This window comes from Camellia sinensis, chromosome 2 (assembly GCF_055761805.1).
Source record: "Camellia sinensis isolate YWXY chromosome 2, ASM5576180v1, whole genome shotgun sequence".
Taxonomy (NCBI): domain Eukaryota; kingdom Viridiplantae; phylum Streptophyta; class Magnoliopsida; order Ericales; family Theaceae; genus Camellia; species Camellia sinensis.
The window spans coordinates 174,872,386-174,886,420 of NC_138962.1; the positions used below are offsets into that span (position 1 = coordinate 174,872,386).

At 37.8% G+C, this 14,035-nt stretch overlaps 1 protein-coding gene across 11 annotated transcripts; it reads left to right on the forward strand.

Moving 5' to 3' along the window:
• The first annotated feature begins 1,955 nt into the window (after positions 1–1,955).
• On the forward strand, positions 1,956–13,161 carry LOC114284268 (uncharacterized). Of its 11 annotated transcripts, none has more exons than XR_014362052.1 (6): positions 1,956–2,661; positions 3,601–3,639; positions 3,987–4,601; positions 5,537–11,562; positions 12,510–12,548; positions 12,905–13,161. XR_014362052.1 is itself a non-coding variant. In XM_082916174.1 (6 exons), coding segments are annotated over exons 4-6 (1,167 nt in total). In that variant the 5' UTR covers positions 1,963–2,661; positions 3,601–3,639; positions 3,987–4,601; positions 5,537–6,545; the 3' UTR covers positions 12,907–13,161. The 11 variants fall into 11 exon arrangements, 8 of the variants coding, with proteins under 8 accessions (XP_082772294.1, XP_082772297.1, XP_082772293.1 ...); XM_082916174.1 differs by having other exon boundaries at positions 1,963–2,661; positions 5,537–7,671; XR_014362050.1 differs by having other exon boundaries at positions 5,537–12,548.
• The last annotated feature ends 874 nt before the right edge of the window (positions 13,162–14,035 follow it).

Below are 14,035 nucleotides of genomic sequence, written 5' to 3' on the forward strand. Positions count from 1 at the left end.
TTGTACTATTATCACTTTTCATCATTTATTTTTATCTCCAATTGGTCAAATTATTGATTGGTCTAAGGGCACCACGTGGGCATGCCCCAAGCCAATCACAAATCCTCATGTCTCTTCATATTCTCCAATCACCAAACACAAAATTGTAGACCTCATCCTCTCCACCAATCACAATTTATGCAGAGCGCCACGTGATGCTACCCCTAAACCAACCAATAACTTCTCTAGTTGTTGTTATCTACTGATTAATTTCTGTTTTTCTCCAGTTATTAGAAAGGGTTGTTCGGCATTGGTGGACCCTATTCTAGGCCCATGTTGATAATTCAAACAGTTCAATATGTATAACACGTATTCATCATTCTTACAAAAAATCACGTTGATTGAACATCGATAACCACTTAATCAAATCACATTTTCAAAATAAATTTTAAATAAATTTTCAAAGTAAATTGTGATAGAAATGTAATCTGTTCAAATGGCTATTGATATCAAATCAACGTGATTTTTTGCAAGAATAATATACTCAACAAATTCTACACATTGAACAGTTTCAATTATCAATATGAGCTTAGAATAGAACCCACCAATACCAAACCACTCTCTCCAATAACTAGAGAGGCGCCAAGTCCTTTGTTTCCTCACAAGGTGACTTGTTCAAGTCTTCCTTCATAAAACTGTAGAAGTTTTCAAGGAAGACGACTCACAAGGTGACTTGTTCAAGTCTTCATAAAACTGTGGAAGTTTCCGAGGAATACGAAATGAATTTGGCCCCTAGAAAGCATTTCTACGCGTTATGGGGGTCCCTCTAGAAACCACTGACTATGCAAAGTAGGTGTAGCGTTCAACACGTTCCGTGTAGGTGTTGTGCTCGACACAGTACGCATAATGCGTGTTAGTACTTACAAGTTACGAATATGTATTTCTATGTGTTAGACATGTCATATTGCATGTAAATTGTTTTAATTAGGTTAAGTTTGGGAAGATTAAAAAAGTGTACTTTTTGTCTTTTTAGATTAAAAAATTGAGGTTGAAAATATGGATGTTTGGGTTAACTTTTTGATTTTTTATTGAAAAATGTGTAATAAAAAATTATAAAAATTGATTTGTAGGGAAAAATTTGAATTGGGAGTTGTGCAGCCGTAATTGTTGACTTTTGGTGAATAGTGTTAATTTTTTAACTTTTTGAGTAACTTTTTGACTTTTTGACTTTTTTAGATCTACCCAAACTTGGCCTTAATATTATTTTTGCAAAATATATTTGAGCACTTTACGGATCTCCGTGTTGATTTATTTATTTACTTTTATAATTGATCTAGGTCCGCCTAAAATATATAAAAATATAGAGAAGGAAAAAGTGAAAAAATAAAAGTACACGCATATATACAGATGTCACTTATATCTCATATCTCTGCGTCCCAAATTTATGTTTGGGCAAATTATGCATATAGTTCTTATATTTTATCTTTTGTATCATTTTAATCTCTATACTTTTAATTAGATCAATTTTAAGATAATGTTTGATCTGACCTAATTTAATACTTAAAACTGAATATATTAAGGCCTAGTTTGGGAAGACTAAATAAGTGCACTTTTTGACTTTTTATGAAATATGGGTTGGGTTTGGATTGGGTTTGAAGTGATGTGTTAGAGAGGTGATGTGACTTAAATAAGATGATGTGACTTAAATAAGATGATGTGACTTAAATAGGATAGTGACTTTTTGACTTTTTGTCTTTTTTCAATCATGCCAAACTTGGCCAAGTGAAAACTTATTTAGATTGTTTGATAACCACAATTAGTATCAGTTAAAATTGACTCTTAAAATGTAGACTAGAAATTAAGAAAATTTTTAAGTGATAGAAAACTCGCTTAATTCTAATTGAATTTATAAGTACTTATTCATACATGTTGACATGCATGTTTATAAGCTCACCACTGTTGCCATCCCCACCACCACTCTTACCATCGTCACCATTATCACCACTAGCTATTGCCACCACCACTACTACTACGCCACCATCACCACTATGACCACAACCATCACGCCACAGCTACAACTATTGCCACCACCACAACTATCACTACCACAACCTCCATCACCATTATCATCGTTGCATAGGCACTACCATTATTTCACTATTACCACCACTCCACCATCACAGTTGTCATTGTCATTACAACCATCTCTCTACCTGTAATAGCCCGACCCTCGTACATGATCCCGGTATCTTTTCAGCCCTCTATTCTGTGTTTTTGAATGCATATTATGAAATTCTATGTGAAAGTACATTGAATTACATGAAACTTAGCCATATGGATTCCTATCTGCTGAATAAGGGAATTATCTGTCACTATAGACTATTTGAATCTGAAATTGGGCGCCTTAAAGGCTTAATTTTCAGAAATTGATTTGATATTTGGAATCTGCATAATTTTTAAACTCTAATGGGATTTTCTGTGAAATTTCAATTTAGGATGCTTAAACGATTAAATTTTGTCTTATTATAAACATAAATATCTATATCAAGCTTTAAGATGTCTTTGACTTGAAAACACCTCCTGTGTGCAACCTAGAAGAGGGAATTTCGTTAGAGTTGGAGAGAAGGCCTTCAAGTGAAGGATTTGGGGAATTTTGTGAAGATTGCTTAGATTAAACTCAAGGTATGAAAATTTATTTTATCTAGCTACTCTCTCTCTCTCTCTCTCTCTCTCTCTTGATTATGGTTGGGAATTCTCTTTGTGTTTGGCAAGTTACGGTAGATGTTGAGGGTTTATGTGGTAATCCCTATTAAAGAATCAAATTGAGTTATGGGGGGAAATCTACATCTTATTTCCTTGTTATTTCATGAGAATATTCAATTATCAGTTTGAATGAGAAATAATTTTGTAAACCCAAAATAATGAGAAGGTTGGGAAAGTTATAATTGATGTTTATGTTTGATTCATGTATGATGCATGTTTGATTTATGAGAGTTTCTCATCAATTGGTTACTTTGACACTTTATTTGGGTGTTGTGTGAAATTATACTTCAATCTTTGGTTTTATATCATCATCCTATGGAATTATGTTAGTATCATGTGTTATGTTTTCTTTGAACATGAAGAACTTGAATATAAGAATGGAATTTGAGAAAGGAATGGCTTGTTGAAGCTTCTAATCTAGTTTAATTTGTTATGTTCAAGGTGGAGTCTATGTTATGGTGATGTTAGGTTGAAATATTGCATTAATCTAACCTTGGATTGCATGTAAAATAAGGTGTCGTTGCTAAATTTCGAGTTGAAGTCGAGCTGTCCCAAATCTGGGCCACGACCGCTCGAGCGGAAGACATGCCCGCTCGAGCGGGAAAATCGACCTCCCAGCAGTTTTGTGACTGGAACAGTCCGCTCGAGCGGCCAAAGTGGCGCTCGAGCAGAGGACTTATTTTCAAAAACAAATGTGTTTGTTCAGTTTTGCGTGCTTGACTCTCTGGCATTTTTAGAATATTTTTCTGATGATTTTAAGATGGTTATAAATTCATGTGAAGTGTAATGACACAGGGAATAGTTCCTCAATGATTTAAGAAGAAAGAGAACTAATTTACAAGTTATGATTGTGTGTAGGGCACACTCCGGAAGGAACTAGCACGCCATCACAACGCTGTCAGTAATAGTACAATGAATGTGCATTTATTTATCGCTAATGTCTGTTAAGAACTTTCTGTTTTCCGTCAGCTACGACATTTTCTTTTGTATTGATTAGAACTTAATGGAAATATACGTACATATTTGTATGTTCTGGGTCGAAAGGCTGTTCTGGGCCGAAAGGCTGTTCTGATAATTCTGGGCCAACAGGCCGTTCTGATAATTCTGGGCCAACAGGCCGTTCTGGAAGTAAAACCATATCAGACTCACTTTTATATTGCATTGTGGTAAAATTGGTTATTAACTATTCGAGTATTATTATTCACTGAGCTTGTCTCACTCTCTAATTATATTTGATTCTGTAGGAAATCAACTTGGAGCTCAGTCCTTACATCATCATCATCATCCATCTTTTGTCAGCTTAAGGATAACCAGGCACTTGGAGAAGCCCTTTGCATGCTAGGGCAGTTTTGCTAGTCTTGGAGGACCAAACTTAATTAAGGGGGGGAGAGTGTAATAGCCCGACCCTCGTACATGACCCCGGTATCTTTTCAGCCCTCTATTCTGTGTTTTTGAATGCATATTATGAAATTCTATGTGAAAGTATATTGAATTACATGAAACTTAGCCATATGGATTCCTATCTGTTGAATAAGGGAATTATCTGTCACTATAGACTATTTGAATCTGAAATTGGGTGCCTTAGAGGCGTAATTTTCAGAAATTGATTTGATATTTGGAATCTGCATAATTTTTAAACTCTAATGGGATTTTCTGTGAAATTTCAATTTAGGATGCTTAAACGATTAAATTTTGTCTTATTATAAACATAAATATCTATATCAAGCTTTAAGATGTCTTTGACTTGAAAACACCTCTTGTGTGCAACCTAGAAGAGGGAATTTCGTGAGAGTTGGAGAGAAGGCCTTCAAGTGAAGGATTTGGGGAATTTTGTGAAGATTGCTTAGATTAAACTCAAGGTATGAAAATTTATTTTATCTAGCTACTCTCTCTCTCTCTCTCTCTCTCTTGATTATGGTTGGGAATTCTCTTTGTGTTTGGCAAGTTACGGTAGATGTTGAGGGTTTATGTGGTAATCCCTATTAAAGAATCAAATTGAGTTATGGGGGGAAATCTACATCTTATTTCCTTGTTATTTCATGAGAATATTCAATTATCAGTTTGAATGAGAAATAATTTTGTAAACCCAAAATAATGAGAAGGTTGGGAAAGTTATAATTGATGTTTATGTTTGATTCATGTATGATGCATGTTTGATTTATGAGAGTTTCTCATCAATTGGTTACTTTGACACTTTATTTGGGTGTTGTGTGAAATTATACTTCAATCTTTGGTTTTATATCATCATCCTATGGAATTATGTTAGTATCATGTGTTATGTTTTCTTTGAACATGAAGAACTTGAATATAAGAATGGAATTTGAGAAAGGAATGGCTTGTTGAAGCTTCTAATCTAGTTTAATTTGTTATGTTCAAGGTGGAGTCTATGTTATGGTGATGTTAGGTTGAAATATTGCATTAATCTAACCTTGGATTGCATGTAAAATAAGGTGTCGTTGCTAAATTTCGAGTTGAAGTCGAGCTGTCCCAAATCTGGGCCACGACCGCTCGAGCGGAAGACATGCCCGCTCGAGCGGGAAAATCGACCTCCCAGCAGTTTTGTGACTGGAACAGTCCGCTCGAGCGGCCAAAGTGGCGCTCGAGCAGAGGACTTATTTTCAAAAACAAATGTGTTTGTTCAGTTTTGCGTGCTTGACTCTCTGGCATTTTTAGAATATTTTTCTGATGATTTTAAGATGGTTATAAATTCATGTGAAGTGTAATGACACAGGGAATAGTTCCTCAATGATTTAAGAAGAAAGAGAACTAATTTACAAGTTATGATTGTGTGTAGGGCACACTCCGGAAGGAACTAGCACGCCATCACAACGCTGTCAGTAATAGTACAATGAATGTGCATTTATTTATCGCTAATGTCTGTTAAGAACTTTCTGTTTTCCGTCAGCTACGACATTTTCTTTTGTATTGATTAGAACTTAATGGAAATATACGTACATATTTGTATGTTCTGGGCCGAAAGGCTGTTCTGGGCCGAAAGGCTGTTCTGATAATTCTGGGCCAACAGGCCGTTCTGATAATTCTGGGCCAACAGGCCGTTCTGGAAGTAAAACCATATCAGACTCACTTTTATATTGCATTGTGGTAAAATTGGTTATTAACTATTCGAGTATTATTATTCACTGAGCTTGTCTCACTCTGTAATTATATTTGATTCTGTAGGAAATCAACTTGGAGCTCAGTCCTTACATCATCATCATCATCATCATCATCATCATCATCCATCTTTTGTCAGCTTAAGGCTAACCAGGCACTTGGAGAAGCCCTTTGCATGCTAGGGCAGTTTTGCTAGTCTTAGTCATTTTGTACCCATATTTTGTTGGCCACAGTTGTTTGTATCTAATATTTTGTATGCCCAAACTCTGGATTGGACTTGTAAATGTGTATGTAACGTAATTCCGGGCGCATATTCGCGTTATGTTTAATTTCGAGACGCGGTCCTGGCATTTTGGTAGTCGCTCAATGGATGTGTCTGCATGTCATTTTATTATAAACGCTTCCATTCAGACTCCGAATATCATTTATAGCAGGTTAAGTGTCTGTTTCTGATTAGGTCACGCCCAAAACCTTTAGGGGCGGGTTAGGGGTGTGACAAGTGGTATCAGAGCACGAGTTGCTATCTCACACACGGATCCATTGAGCTTTAGGATGTCTAGAAATTTATAGGCATCATGTAGTAAAGGAAGATTGATAGCAACGTTAAATGTTTTCTGCTAATGTTAATGATGATGACCAATGTCTATTGCATTCTTTTGTGTATGTTGTACTTGATTGTTGTGTAGATCATGGTGAGAACACGGACAGAGGAGCAGGAAGGTCCTACGGCTGCCCGGTTGGACAGGATGGAGAGAATGATTATGGAAATGGCAGAGACCTTACGTCGACAACAACAACAACCACAACAACAACAACAACAACAACCACAAGAACAACCGCCACCACCACCAATACCTCCCGCAGCAGTACAAGAGTTCCATGCTGAAGATAGAATCATTACACTTACAAAGGAATTTAAAAAGATGAAACCGCCAGTGTTTAAAGGCGGAATCGAACCGATGAAAGCTGAGGCATGGGTATTGGGAATAGAAAAGTTGTTCGAAGTTTTCCCTTGTACTGAAATCCAAAAGGTGCAGCTTGCTGCTTTTACTCTTGAAGATGAGGCGCGAAGGTGGTGGATGCTCACAAGAACAATGTATCAGGGGCTGACATGGGACAGATTTTTAGAGCTATTTTATGATAAATATTTTCCCCAAAGTATGCGGGACAAGAAGGTGACCGAATTCGAAACATTGAGACAAGGAAATAAAACTGTTGCCGAATATGAAGCTCAATTCGCAGAACTAGCCCGATTTGCACCTCACATGGTAGATACAGAATACAAGAAAGCGCGAAAATTTGAGGGAGGATTGCGGAGTATTATTCTGGACCGAGTTAATGTGTTGAAGTTACCCACCTACGTTGATGTGTTAGAAAGAGCTGTTATAGCAGAAGGGAATATTGCTGCTCAGACTCGGATTTCTGAATGGAAAGGAAAAAGGCAGAACAACCAAGGGTTCAAGGGGTCAACTACTCCACCAAATAAGAAGCAAAATTCAGGGACCTCCAACACTACTACTTCTCCTCAAAATTCAGCTCCTGTGTGTCCAGAATGTGGATGGAGGCATCGAGGAATTTGTCGCCGATTGTCTGGGGCATGTTTTCGATGTGGCAAAACGGGGCATTTGATAAAGGACTGTCCGCAAAAGAATCAACAAACTGGTAATAAGGCCGCCACAAGCTCAGCAGGGTTTACACCAGTTCCTAATGCCAAGTCAGCTGCTAAACCTGCTAACAATAAGGATACTACGAGGCAAGGTAGGGTATTTGCGTTGGTTCCGGGAGATGTACAGAATGCAACCACAGTGGTGTCAGGTACATTTATGGTTCATGGTCATTCTGCTCACGTTTTATTTGATTCTGGCTCTACCTGTTCCTTTGTGTCAAAATTATTTGCGAAAAACCTAGATAAACCTGAAGAAGAATTGACTTATGTGTTGTGTGTATCTTCACCTATGGGAAATTCCATGATCTGTACTTCTGTCTATTCTGCTTGTGAACTCCTCATTGGAGATATCCGTGTATATGCTAATTTATTACCACTTGATATGACTTCTTTTGATATTATTCTGGGGATGGATTGGTTGGGTGAATATAGTGCCACCATCGACTGTCTGACAAAGCAAATCAAATTCCACCCTCCAGGACAATCAGAATCTACTTTTCAGGGGCAAGGAGTGACTTCTCCACCGTATGTGATTTCTGCAGCTAGGTCTTGTAAATTAATTCAGAAAGGGTGTCAAGGGTACTTATGTAGTGTTTTGGAAGGGCCAACAACGAATGAGAATATTGGTGCGATTCCAGTTGTCTGTGAATTTTCGGACGTCTTTCCGGAAGAATTGCCAGGAGAATTAGTGGACCGTGAAATTGAATTCACAAGTGAAGTGCTACTGGGAGTCCAACCCATCTCTAAAACCCCGTATCGAATGGCGCCAGCTGAAATGAGGGAATTGAATATTCAATTGCAAGATTTATTGGATAAAGGGTTTATCCGCCCGAGTGTTTCTCCGTGGGGTGCACCAGTCCTGTTTGTGAAAAAGAAAGATGGAACACTCCGATTATGTATAGATTACCGAGAGCTTAATAAAGTAACAATCAAGAATAAGTATCCTTACCACGGATCGACGATTTATTTGACCAATTACAAGGATCACAGGTCTTTTCTAAGATTGACTTACGGTCCGGATACCACCAATTGAAAGTTAAAGCTGATGATGTTGAGAAGACAGCTTTTCGAACCCGATACGGTCATTATGAATTTTTGGTTATGCCCTTTGGAGTTACGAACGCACCAGCAGCATTTATGGATCTAATGAACCGTGTCTTCAAACCTTATCTGGATGAGTTTGTAGTGGTCTTTATTGACGACATCCTTATTTACTCAAGGAATGCAGAGGTCCATGAAAATCATCTTCGCTTAATCCTTCAAACCCTCCGAGAAAAGAAGTTGTACGCAAAGCTAAAAAAGTGTGAATTTTGGCTACATGAAGTGACATTTCTGGGGCATGTTATAACTAAGGAAAGAGTCTCTGTTGATCCAAACAAGATTGGGGCGATTGTAAACTGGCCGACCCCGACTAATGTGACTGAAGTGCATAGTTTCATGGGATTAGCCGGCTATTATCGAAGATTTGTTCAGGATTTTTCTAAGATTGCTGTACCACTCACACAGTTGACTAAAAAGGGAGTTGCATTTGAATGGATGGAACCGCGGAAATCTGCCTTCCAAGAATTAAAAATGAAGTTGACTACAGCCCCGGTCCTTGCTCTACCGTCTGGTACGGAGGGATTTGTGATTTACAGCGATGTATCACATAAAGGACTTGGTTGTGTGCTTATGCAAAGTGGAAGAGTTATTGCTTATGCTTCTCGCCAGCTTAAATCCCATGAGAAGGGCTACCCCACGCATGATCTTGAGCTAGCTGCAGTCGTTTTTGCTTTAAAAATTTGGCGGCATTATCTGTATGGAACTACTTGCGACATTTATACCGACCATAAAAGTCTCAAATACATTTTTACCCAAAAGGAGTTGAATATGCGTCAGCGGCGATGGTTGGAGCTTATTAAAGATTATGATTTACAGATCCACTATCATCCCGGTAAAGCCAACACGGTGGCAGACGCACTTAGCCGGAGAAATATGGGGGATTTGGCAAGTTTATTGACAGGGGAAAAGGAGTTGATGAATGAGTTGAATAAGATGGGGGTCGCCTTGGCGATGCATGGTCAAGGGGCAACAATGGCAACAATCATGGCTCAACCGACATTACTTGAGGAGATTAAAATACGCCAAATGGAGGATGGAGCTTTAAAGAAGATGCGTGATGAAATGGAGACAAAATCGAAACTAGGATTCACTTTGACAGATTCTGTGCTTAAATTTCAGAACCGAATATGTGTTCCTAATGTGTTACAACTTAAACGGAGATTGATGGAAGAAGCACATGCCTCAAAAGTTTCAATGCATCCAGGAAGTACTAAAATGTACCGGGATTTGAAGAGACATTTTTGGTGGCCAAGTATGAAGAAAGAAATCGCAGAGTTTGTTTCTAAGTGTTTGCAATGTCAGCAGGTAAAAGCAGAGCATCAGAGGCCCGCAGGATTATTACAACCCCTTCCAATTCCGGAGTGGAAATGAGAACATCTGACCATGGATTTTGTTGCAGGCTTACCACGAACAGCCCGAGGGATGAATTCTATATGGGTCATTGTCAACCGATTAACAAAGTCCGCCCACTTCCTGCCTGTGAAGACCCAGTATAATGCCGATAAACTTGCTGTGATCTATGTGAATGAAATTGTAAGGCTTCACGGTGTTCCGGTTTCAATTGTGTCAGATAGAGATCCCAAATTTGTTTCAAGGTTCTGGCAAGGTCTACAGAATGCAATGGGTACGGAATTAAAGTTTAGCACAGCTTTCCACCCTCAAATAGATGGACAATCCGAGAGGACAATTCAGACGCTAGAAGATATGCTTCGAATGTGTATTTTGGATTTTCAGGAAAGTTGGGAAACTCATCTGCCGTTGGTTGAGTTTGCATATAATAACAGTTATCACTCGAGTATTGAAATGGCACCCTATGAAGCCCTATATGGAAGACCGTGTCGTTCTCCCGTGTGTTGGGCTGAGGTTGGAGATAGGCCCTTGTTAGGGCCAGAGATTGTCCAATTGACAACTGAAAAGGTTAGAATTATTCAAGAAAAATTGAAAACTGCTCAGAGTAGACAGAAGAGTTATGCGGATAACCGGCGCAGAAATTTGGAGTTTGACGTGGACAGTCATGTTTTCATGAAAGTTACCCCAATGAAAGGACACCCAAGATTCGGAAAAAGGGGTAAGCTGACACCCCGATATGTTGGTCCTTTTCAGATCTTAGAAAAAGTAGGTCCAGTAGCCTACCGAGTTGCCCTTCCGCCACATATGAGCCAAATTCATAATGTGTTTCACGTTTCTATGCTCCGAGGATACCTCCCGGATCCATCACATATTATCGATTATCACCAAATTATGCTGACTGATAAGTTAACATACGAGGAAAAACCAATTCGAATTCTGGACCGTCAGGTGAAATAGTTATGGAACCGGGAAATTCCAATGGTGAAAGTGGAGTGGCAAGAGCACTACGGAACCGAGGCAACTTGGGAAAAGGAAGAGGAAATGCAACACCAATATCCGCATCTGTTTACGTCCTAAGGTAAAACAAGTTGGAAGACCAAACTTAATTAAGGGGGGGAGAGTGTAATAGCCCGACCCTCGTACATGACCCCGGTATCTTTTCAGCCCTCTATTTTGTGTTTTTGAATGCATATTATGAAATTCTATGTGAAAGTACATTGAATTACATGAAACTTAGCCATATGGATTCCTATCTGTTGAATAAGGGAATTATCTGTCACTATAGACTATTTGAATCTGAAATTGGGCGCCTTAGAGGCTTAATTTTCAGAAATTGATTTGATATTTGGAATCTGCATAATTTTTAAACTCTAATGGGATTTTCTATGAAATTTCAATTTAGGATGCTTAAACGATTAAATTTTGTCTTATTATAAACATAAATATCTATATCAAGCTTTAAGATGTCTTTGACTTGAAAACACCTCCTGTATGCAACCTAGAAGAGGGAATTTCGTGAGAGTTGGAGAGAAGGCCTTCAAGTGAAGGATTTGGGGAATTTTGTGAAGATTGCTTAGATTAAACTCAAGGTATGAAAATTTATTTTATCTAGCTACTCTCTCTCTCTCTCTCTCTCTCTCTCTCTCTCTCTTGATTATGGTTGGGAATTCTCTTTGTGTTTGGCAAGTTAAGGTAGATGTTGAGGGTTTATGTGGTAATCCCTATTAAAGAATCAAATTGAGTTATGGGGGGAAATCTACATCTTATTTCCTTGTTATTTCATGAGAATATTCAATTATCAGTTTGAATGAGAAATAATTATGTAAACCCAAAATAATGAGAAGGTTGGGAAAGTTATAATTGATGTTTATGTTTGATTCATGTATGATGCATGTTTGATTTATGAGAGTTTCTCATCAATTGGTTACTTTGACACTTTATTTGGGTGTTGTGTGAAATTATACTTCAATCTTTGGTTTTATATCATCATCCTATGGAATTATGTTAGTATCATGTGTTATGTTTTCTTTGAACATGAAGAACTTGAATATAAGAATGGAATTTGAGAAAGGAATGGCTTGTTGAAGCTTCTAATCTAGTTTAATTTGTTATGTTCAAGGTGGAGTCTATGTTATGGTGATGTTAGGTTGAAATATTGCATTAATCTAACCTTAGATTGCATGTAAAATAAGGTGTCGTTGCTAAATTTCGAGTTGAAATCGAGCTGTCCCAAATCTGGGCCACGACCGCTCGAGCGGAAGACATGCCCGCTCGAGCAGGAAAATCGACCTCCCAGCACTTTTGTGACTGGAACAGTCCGCTCGAGCGGCCAAAGTGGCGCTCGAGCGAAGGACTTATTTTCAAAAACAAATGTGTTTGTTCAGTTTTGCATGCTTGACTCTCTAGCATTTTTAGAATATTTTTCTGATGATTTTAAGATGGTTATAAATTCATGTGAAGTGTAATGACACAGGGAATAGTTCCTCAATGATTTAAGAAGAAAGAGAACTAATTTACAAGTTATGATTGTGTGTAGGGCACACTCCGGAAGGAACTAGCACGCCATCACAACGCTGTGAGTAATAGTACAATGAATGTGCATTTATTTATCGCTAATGTCTGTTAAGAACTTTCTGTTTTCCGTCAGCTACGACATTTTCTTTTGTATTGATTAGAACTTAATGGAAATATACGTACATATTTGTATGTTCTGGGCCGAAAGGCTATTCTGGGCCGAAAGGCTGTTCTGGGCCGAAAGGCTGTTCTGGGCCAACAGGCCGTTCTGATAATTCTGGGCCAACAGGCCGTTCTGGAAGTAAAACCATATCAGACTCGCTTTTATATTGCATTGTGGTAAAACTGGTTATTAACTATTCGAGTATTATTATTCACTGAGCTTGTCTCACTCTGTAATTATATTTGATTCTGTAGGAAATCAGCTTGGAGGTCAGTCCTTACATCATCATCATCATCATCATCATCATCCATCTTTTGTCAGCTTAAGGATAACCAGGCACTTGGAGAAGCCCTTTGCATGCTAGGGCAGTTTTGCTAGTCTTGGTCATTTTGTACCCATATTTTGTTGGCCACAGTTGTTTGTATCTAATATTTTGTATGCCCAAACTCTGGATTGGACTTGTAAATGTGTATGTAACGTAATTCCGGGCGCATATTCGCGTTATGTTTAATTTCGAGACGCGGTCCTGGCATTTTGGTAGTCGCTCAATGGATGTGTCTGCATGTCATTTTATTATAAACGCTTCCATTCAGGCTCCGAATATCATTTATAGCAGGTTAAGTGTCTGTTTCTGATTAGGTCACGCCCAAAACCTTTAGGGGCGGGTTAGGGGTGTGACACTACCACCATTATAACTACCCTACACCTCCGCAACCATTGCCAAGTCCACTACCATCATTCCACCATTACAATCACCACCATCATTACACAACTACCACCACCCTTTTTTACTTCCACCACATTACCCTTCCACCATCACTACAACTACTATTTCTTTGCCTCCACCACCATTGCCATTGACATCATTGCCGCCATTACAATATAAAAATTGAAAGTTACAAATTAAAAATAATAAATTTTAAATTTGATATTGTATATATCAAATATTATGTTTAAGTTTAGCACTTAATTTTTATTAAGCAGCTTCTAAGTTTAAAAAAATCAACATTCAATTTTCAATTTTCAATTTTATCAAACACTACTTAACTCTTAGTTTTAAATCTTATGTCAATTCGGTTCAATTGATGACGTTCTTAGTGTTTTTGACAGAAAATTATTCATGAATTTGTAGATGTTAACCCACTAAATTGAGCAAATTTATAATTTTGCCCCTGAAAGAATGACACATGTTACTTTGTGCATATTTTTTACTAAAAAATGCTAACAGTTGTAATCAATTGGACTAAATTGAGACATAATCATAAATTCATAATCAAAATCAAGCCAATTGGAATTGTAACGACCAAAATGCTGTAAGAATTAAAGTTCAGAGATTACGGACGTAATTTACCTTTTATATTTATTTACATAGAAAATAATATATA